This window comes from Hyperolius riggenbachi, chromosome 2 (genome assembly GCF_040937935.1).
Source record: "Hyperolius riggenbachi isolate aHypRig1 chromosome 2, aHypRig1.pri, whole genome shotgun sequence".
NCBI lineage: Eukaryota > Metazoa > Chordata > Amphibia > Anura > Hyperoliidae > Hyperolius > Hyperolius riggenbachi.
Window position 1 is genome coordinate 200783936 of NC_090647.1, and position 11979 is coordinate 200795914.

Sequence of the window (11979 nt, forward strand, 5' to 3'; positions counted from 1 at the left end):
TTCAATGCGAATTTTGATACGAGTTCGTACGCGTGGAAAAATCTGAGGTCCTGTATCATTTTTTCAGACATCGCGTACGATTCATGTACAATGCTTTGTATAGGCAATGCGAATTTTCGTGTTATTTGCCCGAAAATTCGCATTAGATCCATGGTTACAGGAAGTTGTCAGCAGTCATGACTAAAATGTTACTAGGCAGATTACGTATATTTAACTAATGCGTAACAATTTACATGCAAATTTTCACCAATCAGAAAAATACGCTACAGTGGAAACCTAGCCTAAGCCATAGACCCTGAACAAGCATGCAGATCAGATGACATTGACAAATCTGACAAAATTAGCTGCATGCTTCATGGTGTACAATTCAGACACTACTGCAGCCAAAGAGATTAGCACTGCCAGGCAACTGGCATGGATTAAAATGAAATAAATATGGCAGCCACCATAGGTCTCAAACTTCGGGTTCCTTTTAAACCAATGTTCAGCAATAACCCTCAGGACTCTCCTAGGATCTTATTCCCCTCATATGGCTGATAAAACACACAAACCACCTCCCCCCCCCCCCCCCCCCTTCCCACACACACTCTCCTCATATAGCAGAGTGTAACATTTACCTGCTCCAGGTATGGGTTGTCTCTCTTTTGTTCTTCGCAGCAGCTGCATGCTGCTGGGAAGGACAAAAGAGAGACAACCCCAGGGAGACAACCCCCCATTGCTATAGCTATACTGCTTAATTTGAGACTGTTTAATAAATGTTAAATCTTCATAAATAATTTGGCCCAGGACTTAAGTTTTTGGCCTCTTATGTGATTGAGTTTGATACACCTGATCTGGAGCATAAATCTGGCCCACATAGCCATCAAGTTTGGCCCACAACCAATTTCCTCAATAGGCACAAGAAACTGTTTAGGGGGGTGGGAGGGGGATTACTAGACACCAGGTATCTTTTTAGGGGAGGAAAGGGGCCACTAGACACCAGGGAACTGTATAAGGGAGAGTGGAAACCACTAGACACAGGGGAACTATTGGGGGGGTATTAGACACCAGGGAACTGTATAGGGGAGGGAAGAAGGCCAAAAGACACCAGGGAACTGTATAGGGGAGGGAGGAGGGAGAAAAGACACCAGGGAACTGTATATAGGGGGGAGGGGTTCACTAGACACCATGGAACTGTGTTGGGGAGAGCGGAGGCCATTAGACATCAGAGAACTTTATAAGGGAGGTAGGAGGCCAGTAGACATTGAGGTTGCCCCACGACTTGGTCCAGGTGTTCAATTTCGTCCCATTTTGTATTGGAGTTCAACACCCCTGATCTAGAGAGAATTACCTGAAGAGGAACAGAGAAACTCCAGGCTAGTAGATAGAAACCCACTGTTCCAGATAGGGGGATCCATAACTGTACTATCCTTTTCAACTATGCCAATTTACTGACTATCTTGATAATCCAGTGTCTCTGAGAAGCACACTTGTCTGTCCAGAAAAGCATATGGTTTTTAAGGCATGGGCGTTTCTGCATTTTCTCTGTGTTTGTGGATTTGAGTTTTATTATGCATTTGCATTTTTTCATGCGTGTGCATTTTGCATTTTTAATGATCTGCCTTATCTAGTGGGCTCCCTGCCTAACAGGGCCGGTTCAACTTGCATTGGGGCCATCCCCAGACAGACACCCTCCAACAGACCCAAGCCCCCCTACCCTAAAGCAGAATTATGCCCATTTTTTTTACCCAAGAGCCCCCAAGCCAGCTGCCGAACCCTCCCAGGTCACCCCAATTAACTTGACTATGGTCCCCGGAGCCCAGCAGCGTCTTCAGCTAAGTAGCATACTACTTGTTCTGGAGGTCGTGCTCCTCTGTCGTCCTTGCAGAGACGTAATGTGATGCGGTAAGTGTGATAGACCCCATACACTTGCATTGTCATTGCATTACCCTGCAGTAAAACTGGGTTACACAACACACACTTGGAATGCAGGTGTAAAAAGGGGCCTCAGTGTTACTGCTCATTTAATGTCCTAAGCTTCTACTGGATGAAACAATTATTAAAGTAAAACTAACTGTATGTTGATTTTATAAGAGAGGTACTAATGTTTCAGGCGTGATTTACAGTTTAATTTAGAATATTAGAATTGAATGTAGAATAATCATGTTATAAGTTAACATGTCTTTTAAGGGGAAAAGATTTGGGTACATTTAGGACACCACCTAGTGCTGGCCATTTATTAAGGCTTATGTTTTTGAAAAATACAAGCTCTCTTTAAGCATTGTGTAATTTAATATCCGTATGTTATTAAAAAAAAAATACCTTTCACCTGAATTGCAAAAGTATGCCTTATAAAATGTGAATCAAAAGCCACGATGGGTTTATAGTTACCGGTAACCTAAGATCACAAAGGGCAGGCTTAGAGGCTGAGAAATAACATAGCAAGCTGTACCTGCCCACTTACATCTACACTAGTATTTATGAAACCTGTCCTCATGACCCACTAAAAGTTCATGATTTGCGGAAATCCATACAGTTAGGGCTGGTACAGACAGGCATATGAACAAGCAGCCCAGCATCTCAGTCAAATGCTTTTTTTGGCAACCCTTGGGGCCACTTCCCCTCTTTTGGCCAATACGTTCGTTTTGACCCCAGCAGGGGGACATGGAAGCTCCACAGTTTTCCTAGTCCAGGATGAAACAAGACGATGGGATCGAGTGTGGCATTTGCATTGACAGTAAACTACTACTACTATTCTTTTAAATGGACAGCGCTTAAATGACTAACACAGCGGCTGTCTGAACTGGCCCTTACTGTATTGACATAGCGGAGACACTAATTACCCCCTCTGTGAATATGTGAATTTATGTGCAAAACATGCACTGTTGGGGGGTGAGCAGATTTGACCAAAAGACAAATCTCTCTCTAATCGAATCTGATTAGAGAAAGATCTGTCAGCTGACCATACACTGCAGGCCAATTCCCGATCAATTACATGCTGAAATTGACCCGGAATCGGCCTTGTGACAGAGCCCGGAGCAAGCGGCGGACAGGTAATGTATCACTTGCACATGGAACATTAGCGGGGTCAGTGTCGGGGGTTTTGTCACGTTCCTCGCTCGTCCCAATATTGCTCGCCATTACCACTGCGCACCCCACCAACCACGACAACCCGACACCTTACAGCATGTCAGATCAACATGCTTGGCCCAAAATTGGTTGCATCGTCCATCAGGCATGCACTTGGCGGCACAAATTTTAATCCAATTTGATGCAGAAGATGTCAGTGCTATTTAAATACACAATAATAATATGGTAGGACATTAGACTATCACTATGGTACAATTAAATTGTGAGCTCCTCTGACGACAGTCAGAAAAGGGGGAGAGCCTGGTGGAAAAGGAGAAATGGCAGGAAGACCTCTAACCAGGACTGCAGACATCACCAGGGCTGTTTGGCAGGGACATGCTGTTAAAAGACGCCACTAAAATCTGAAAAGAGGAAAGTGCCATGGGGCAGACAACGGGATGGGAGGGGGAGCTGGGAAAATAAATAAGAGATAAAATTACCTGCAATCAAGCTAATCTAAATTGCCTAGAGCTTGCTTCTCTGCTCACTACAGAAGTCGTCTGTCAGCCTCTGTATCCATGGCTTCTGCAACAGCAGACTGCGCAGCATTATTGATTAATTACTCTAATCAGGTTAAATAATCCATAGTCCAGGGCACTCTGGTATTACAGCAGCCAGTGCACATGGCTACTAATGACAGGCAACTTCTGAAGTACTAAACACGTCCTGCCACCTCTGCCTGCTACTGTCCCAGCTGCAGCACAGCAATCATTCTCTCTACTCACCCTGCTGCTCTGCACATCCATACACTGCAGACTGTGTGTAGCGAGCAAGGAGACACATTGCCCATTGGACAGGAAGGGGTAGGGTTATACATCTAGTGCAGGAAGTAGTACACTCCCTGCACTGCCTGCTGCTATTTTCCCAAATGTTGCCCAAACTATGAGAAAAGATCCCAAGTGGAAGAACACAGTGGCTGAGAACCACAGCGGCACCTCTAGCCATAGCTATACCCGGTGCTGTGAGCACCTGCAGCCCTATGATATGTACGCCACTGTAACACGCTACTACATAATGAAGCACAAGAAGGTACATGCAAAGGCCTGTCTTAAAGGAAACCTAAAGTGAAGCAAAGGTGGACAGTGTAACCCTGTGGCTTTTTTAAGTCCCCCATAGTCCTTCTGGTCCCTCACCATTGTTCTGCTTCATTCAGAAGCTATCCCGTCCTAATAGCTTTAGAAGCAGCCCCAGGCTACACACCTCCTCGAACACTCTCTTAGCTGGGAGCATTCTGCGCTTGCTCAGTTTGTAAAAACTGCTACTGCGCATTCGTCGAGTGCTCCCTTCCACGGAAACTCAATCGAGGAGTCTGGTCAGGGCAGCACTTGCGCAGTGGCTCATAAATGGCTCAGTCAGCCCGCTTTTAGAGTAGCACAGCTGTTGAACGGAACCAAGTGGAAAGTCTGTGAAGGACATGAAAAAATACAGTGGATTGAAAGAAGCCCCAGGTAAGTTACACTGGCCACCTACCTTTGTTTCATTACAGGTACCCTTAAAGGACCCACGAAGCGAAATACTAAAAAAAAGTTAAATACCTGCATGAAATTTGAATGCATGGAGGACGCCATCCGCTGCATTCCACCGGGTCCCCACTGCTCAATGTCCACCCGGGCCGGCTCCCGACCCCACAGCCGGGATGGGGCTCTCCTGCCTCCACTGCAGTCCACATGGACGCGAGTGGGGCTGTGCAGCTCTAGGGCCTCCCCCTGATGCACGCTACAGGAGACAGCCTGTAGCGTGGCTCGGGGAGGGGGGGGCGGCCCTAGAGCTGCGCAGCCGCACTCACGTCTATGCGGACTGCGCAGTCGCAGCCAGCTCCAGCAGCCATTTTAGGCAGGAGAGCCTGGCCAGGGCTGTGGGGTCGGGAGCCGGCCCCGGGGGGGGGGAGGGGGGGGGGAAGGGGAACATTGAGCAGCGGGGACCCGGCGGAACGGGAGGACGTGGGTGGTGGAACGGGAGGGCGTGGATAGCGACCTCCTTGCATTCAAATTTCATGCAGGTATTTAAGCTTTTTTTTTTTTTTTTTAGTATTTCGCCCCGTTAGTCCTTGAGGCTACTTACACACCAAGACGTTGCGTTTTAGGGGACGTTGTGGTCGCATAACGTGCCCCTAACGCAACGTATGGTGGTGTTGAAGTTGGACGTCAGATTGAGCTGCGTTATGCAGCTCTCAAAGCAGCCGCTCCAGGTTAGTGATAGCAAGTCCGGATCTTTTTAAGGATTCTGATCATTTGAATCGGATCATTGAAAAGATCCGGATCTTTGAACCGAATCATTTGAATCATTTTACTAGGGAAGCAGACTGGGTGAAATGACTAGCAGGACAGGACTTTCCCTGCACTGTACATTCTGTATGGTCCTGTTTCTTCCAGACAGACATCCACTGTGAACCGAATCTTTCACTGTGATGATCCGGATGATTCGACTCACAAAAAAGATCCGGATCAAATGAACAATTCGTTCATGATCCGGACAGCACTACAGTCATACCAGGAGTATCTGCAGTGCAGTGAATATTAATTAGCCATGTGGCTGGCTGCAGAGGAGGAGGGGAGACCTCCTCCTCCAACATTACTGAGCATGTGCAAGCAGTCTAACGCTGCTTAGCCCAGTATCACGTACAGCATGCAGCACTTTGTTTAAACGTGCTGCGTTACTATATAACGCCACGTGGGCACTGTGAACAGCACAATTGATTTTACAGTGCTGTGAGTTAAGGCTCATACACACATCAGACCATAGTCTTTGGAAAATGAAAGATCACAGACCAATTTTACCCCCTTCCATGTAGTATGAGAGCCATACCTACAGTCTATTCTATGGAGCTGAACTCCCCATCAGACAGAAATCTTTGCAAGATGCTTCACACAAAGATGCTGTAGACATTCAAAAGATCAGTATCTGCAAAAGATCTGTTCCTGCAAAAGATCCATTCCTGCAAAATGCATTCATAGTCTATGAGATCTGCAGATCCTCATACACACCTTGTTTAACAGACATTCATCTGCAGACCAGATCCACCAGGATGGATTTTCAGATCTGCAGATGAATGTCTGATCTGCAGATGAATGCCAGTTAAACAAGGTGTGTATGAGGATCTGCAGATCTCATAGACTATGAATGCAATTTGCAGGAACGGATCTTTGGCAGGAACAGATCTTTTGCAGATACTGATCTTTTGTGTCTGTACAGCACCTGTGTGTGCAGCATCTTGCAAAGATTTTTTTTCTGATGCGGAGTTCAGCTCCATAGAAAAGACTGTGCAGAGTATGGCTCTCATACTACATGGAAGGGGGTAAGATTGGTCTGTGATCTTTAATTTTCAAAAGACTATGGTGTGATGTGTGTATGTGGCCTTATGCTACGTACACACATGCGACAACGATCGTTCGTTAAGAACGACGAACGAACTTTTAATTGATGAAAGAACGACCTAAGTAAAGGTAGTTTTAAAATGTGTGTAACGATCTGATCGTTAGAACGAACGTTACATCACAGAAAGCAACTATTGCGCCTGCGCATAAAAATGAGAAGTTCCATGGAGAAATAGTGAAATGCGCATGTCAAGCCTAGTACGAACGATCGTTTCCAACGATGTACTACTTTTGCAAACGATCGTCGTTGGTTAAAATCCGCCGAGACAGAACTTTCTTTTGTAGCGATTTGGCTCGTTCGTCGTTTGCCTTAATAGTCGGTGGTTCGTTTTTTGTAACGATCGTCGTTGGTAAAGATCGGGGAACGATCGTTACAAACGACTATAGTCGCATGTGTGTACGCACCTTTAGGCTGCGTTACTGGCTGCTGTAACGTGGGACTTTAACGTCCCACTGTGAAACCAGCCTTAAAGTGAAAAGTTTTTTAGAGAAGGTTTGGGAGAGAGTGCTGTGGTCAGATGATACCAAAATAGAGCTGTTTGGCATCAACTCTAACAGTCGCCATCTTTAAAGGAAGATAAAAACTGAGTATAACACAAAGAACACCTATTGGGAAGTTCATACTTCCCACATTGCGGTGCGCTGCACCGGAAATGCAAAATTTTACGGTAGCGCAGAACTACGTTACCGTGCAGGACTCGCGACCACATGTGGCGATCTGCGTCAGCCCGGAAGCCATGTTAGTCGATGGGGAAGCAGGGTTTTTAAATAAAGTTGGCGCCGGGTGCATATGTGCAGACGCATATTTTTACAACACGCTTTCACATACCTAAAGCAGGTAGTGACCGCAAGCGCACATCACTTCCTGCTTGGCTGGTGGTCAGACAGGGAACACGGGATACTAACGTGGTGTTCCACAAAGGCCTCTTTTCGGCGGTGCGATGGGGTGTGAGCGACGCACCCCTGACGCTAGTTTACAGTGTGAAACCAGCCTAAGGGTATAGGACAACACCAGGAAACTGTATTGAGGGACCAATTATTCGTAAGGCTGGTTTCACACTGTAAACTGGCGTCAGCGGTGCGGGCCAGAAACAGACCTTCAGGGAATACTGTGTTACTACACAATATTCCGTTAGGCATCTGGCCAAACAGGAAGTGACGCGCTTTCGCCCACTTTCTGTTTTTGGAACGCAGAAGTACATGGAAGCGTATTGTAAAAATACGCTTCCGCGCACCGCCAACTTGTTTTAGAAAAAAATGCGTCGCCATAGACTTACGTGACTTCCGGTCCCACACAGAGCGACGCAGGTACACGTGGGTGCATAATTTTGGAAGCACGTCAGATTGAGGACTACCACGCACTTCACCACAACGCAGGTAATGTGACTTCCACCATAGGTTTTTATTGGAGTGCGGGAGCAGTGCGTCAAGTTGACGCACCGCCCCAGTGTGAAAGAGTGCCCTAAAACAAACCTGTGAGATTTTTGGGGGTAGAGGGAAGCCCCCCCCCCTTAGTCCTTCTCTGCTAGGCCATTCCAGAAAAATGTATGTGCCCGCACTATGCAGGATGGCTTGCACCTGCGCAGTAGCACAGAGCTGTTTGCCTATGTGCTAGTGCACAGGCACAAGCCATCTGAGGCTGCACAGTGCAGCTGAGCTCATTCAACAAGCCCTTATTGACTGGTTTTGGAGGCTCCTGGCGCTAGAATGGCGAGGAGGAGGGAGACTGGGGTGCCTCTGGATTATTCTACAGTACCTCCAAGAGAACAAAGTCATGACTAAAGGACATTAAGATCATGGAGTGGTCTAGTGAGCCTCCAAATTCTCAAGGTGCGTACACACATGCGACTATAGTCGTTTGTAACGATCGTTCCCCGATCTTTACCAACGACGATCGTTACAAAAAACGAACCAACGACTATTAAGGCAAACGACGAACGAGTCAAATCGCTACAAAACAAAGTTCTGTCTTGGCGGATTTTTACCACCGACGATCGTTAGCAAAAGTGGTACATCGTTGGAAACGATCGTTCGTACCAGGCTGGACATGCGCATTTCACTTTTTCTCCAAGGAACTTTACAATTTTATGCGTAGGCGCAATAAGTGCTTTTACGTGGTGTAACGTTCGTTCTAACGATGTGATCGTTACACACTTTTTACAACTAACTTTACTTCGGTCGTTCTTTCGTCAATTAAAAGATCGTTCGTCGTTGACAACGAACGATCGTTGTCGCATGTGTGTACGTAGCATCAGACCAATGGAAAATCTGTGCAGGGAGCTGAAGCTTCTCATTGCCAGGCAGCAGCCAAGAAACCAAAAGGATTTAGGGAGTTTCTGTAAAGGAGAAGTGGGCCAAAATACCTCCTGTGCAAACCTGGTGACCAACAACAAGAAATTTAGCACTGTGCTGGCCAGCAAAGACTTTGCCACAAAGTACTAAGTCATGTTATGCTTTGGGATCAAATACTTGGGGATGCTTGGAGATTAGATTGATCGGTTGGATACTGCTAAAGGGGGTGACTGCACTGGAATTAGGGAACCAGGAGGGGAACAGGATGACTCTATAGGACCCAGAGCCTTCCCTCTCCATTGGTAAGTATCTTTTTTTTTTTAATACAGTTTACATTCACTTTAACTGTTGCTACCTGGGGCCCCTGCAGAGTCTTTGGCAGATTAGCAACTCAACTGTCATGGGGGGCACATTCCTCTGTCAGTCCTTGGCTGAGTGCATTCCTGTCGTCATGCTTGCAGGAGCTCCTCTCCAATATGACCCAGCAGAGGGGTGGGGGTTAAAGAAAGTGGATTGACAGATGAGCAGGTGCTAGTCTACTTTAAAGGGAACCTGAAGTGAGGAAAATTATTTAAAATAAACACATGACGTAGCTGCAAATGAATATTGCATACTTACCTCGCCATCAGTTCCTCTCAGAAGCTCACCATTTTCTTCTTACAGTGATCTCTTCCAGTTGACAATATTTTGTCAGAACTAAAATATACCAGTTGCTGTCAGTTATTTATCAGCAGCTGTCAGTTACAACTGAATCTGCAAGGTAATGTCCATGTTTCCCTATAACTCAAGTGGGTGGTATTACAGTTGAACAGCGTGCTGACCAGGAAGCTGTTATTGAATTAATGGCTATTTTCAAAATGGAGGATGGAGAAATCCATTGATCACAGTGGAAAAAAAAGAGACGCAGGAGAGGAGAAAGAGATTGAGTAGTAAGCTACACAGGAGGTATGACGTGTGTATGGTTATTTTAACTTTTTATTTTCAGTTCAGGTTCTCTTTAAAGGACAACTGAAGTGAGAAGTATATGGAGGCTGCCATATTTATTTCCTGTTAAACAAGACCAGTTGCCTGGCACACCTGCTGATCTATTTGGCTGCAGTAGTGTCTGAATAACACCTGAAACAAGCATGCAGCTAATCTTGTCATATCTGACAATAATATCAGAAACACCTGATCTGCTTCATGCTTGTTCAGAGTCTATGGCTGAAAGTATTAGAGGCAAAGGATTAGCAGGATAGCCAGGCAACTGGTATTGCTTTAAAGGAAATAAATATGGCAGCCTCCATATCCCTCTCACTTCAGGTGACCCAGAAGGAAACCTCATGGTGAAATTAAAGGGAACCTTAACCGGCGGGGGAAAAAAAAATCACTTACCTGGGGGCTTTCCCAAGCCTCCTGCAGCCGTCCGGTGCCCGCGCCGGTCCTTCGGTGCCCTCCGGTCTCCCTCCGCCGCTAAGTTTCGTTTTCGGACGACTGCCAGTCGTCCTCGGGCCTCTTCCGCATTCCTCGTCGTAAACTGCAGTAAAGCGCGTCCGCATGACGCCAAACGCGTCATGCGGACGCGCTTTACTGCAGTTTACGACGAGGAATGCGGAAGAGGCTCGAGGACGACTGGCAGTCGTCCGAAAACGAAACTTAGCGGCGGAGGGAGACCGGAGGGCACCGAAGGACCGGCGCGGGCACCTGACGGCTGCAGGAGGCTTGGGAAAGCCCCCAGGTAAGTGAATTTATTTTTCCTCGCCGGTTAAGGTTCCCTTTACGCTAATGTGATTTGGTGGACAACACCCTCTCGCACTGCCAGGTTTCCAATAGGTTGTAGTACACTATGCCCACACCATTTGGTCAATCACAAAGCTTCATGCTGTAGCGGAGCAGTGCTTTTCAGCGCTGCTAGATTTGGGCGCAGCCGGCGCCTCCATAGACTTCAATAGGAATCATTCCTATTGCAGCGCTCAGTGAGTAACGTCGGCTCCGTCAGAAGACGGAGCCGAGGTTGCTTAAAAACATAATAATTCGGCCTCCAGCAATCGCTGGAAGCCGAATTATTTCATTCCCCCACTATCCATGGCAGCCTGGAGGGGGAATAGTAATTAAATCGTCCCGGACTTGTGCAGAAGCAGGACCAGCCATATACCGCTGTATCCTGCGCCCAAGTCTACCGACGCCGATTTCAAATGTACTCTGCTGTAGACGGTGCTGTGATTGGAGAACTGCTCCTTATGAAGTTTCCTACTGGGCTCCCAAAAGTAGACTAGTGACAAGGAGTGCGCCCCCTAGGATAGTTGAGACACTATGCTACCAAGACTCTGCATGGGCCCGTGAGAGCAACAAGTTGGGAAAAGACATAGGAAAGCATAGCAGCTAGCTCAGGGCCCCAAAAGGGAGAATTTGGCATCAATAAAGGGCCCCTGACACCAGGGACCCTATTTTAGCCATCACAGTCTGATTAGTTTATGCAAGATTCAGTTCCAGTAAATTTAAGTAATCACTGAAAAAAAAACTGGCAAGTCAAACTTTGTATTATTATGTCTGAAATAATCTACTCTTAAAAGCAGCACTGAATGGAATCAGAATCAGAATCATCAGTTGCTTAATATGTTATATCTGTAGTTTAGCTACATACTCAGCTTTTTGCTTACAGTTGTACTTAATACAATACAGAATTGTCATGGACTATGTCACCTTCTAGGAATTGCACCATGTATGGAACCAGGAACAAACCAGAACTGGCAGACTGACTGACATACAACACCGGTGTACCGGCAAATCACTCTGAGGCTTGCAGCACGCCCCCCTGTCCCTTGCTAAATGAAAACTCGGCGCCTAACACTAGCTGTGCACGTTCACCGAGTGCCCGCCCGGCACCTGACCTCACCTGGCCATTTAGCAGCAATCTATGTACATCTAGGAAGACTCTGAGCGCCGCCATCGTTGTCAGTGAACAGCAAGCTCGACCTTTCCCCTCGGATTTGGGCGGAGATTAGAGGCAAACAGCCAATAGAGGGCCTGGAAATAGCAGCGCGTGGTTACACTCCCCCAGTCGTCCTTGTGTGTGCACTACTCTGTGCTGGAAGCAGCCGGGAGGTGAAGGGCTGTGGGGTTTCGTATGCAGTATGACAAGGCTGCTCTCTCCTAAGCATTCAGTGACATGTAACGCTGCCGGTTACCGGCGTGCTCGTCATACTTCTGTAGCTTCTACAGCCGT

General features: G+C 46.9%; 1 protein-coding gene across 1 annotated transcript in view; it reads right to left on the reverse strand.

The window, feature by feature from the left end:
• Nucleotides 1-11758, reverse strand: part of PCCA (propionyl-CoA carboxylase subunit alpha) — a 647351-nt gene extending 635593 nt beyond the window's left edge. Inside the window, exon 1 of the mRNA XM_068267993.1 lies at nucleotides 11650-11758. Within this exon, the coding sequence (XP_068124094.1) occupies nucleotides 11650-11703 (54 nt within the window). The 5' untranslated portion in view covers nucleotides 11704-11758. The remainder of the gene's footprint in view (nucleotides 1-11649) is intronic.
• Nucleotides 11759-11979: the final 221 nt, after the last annotated feature.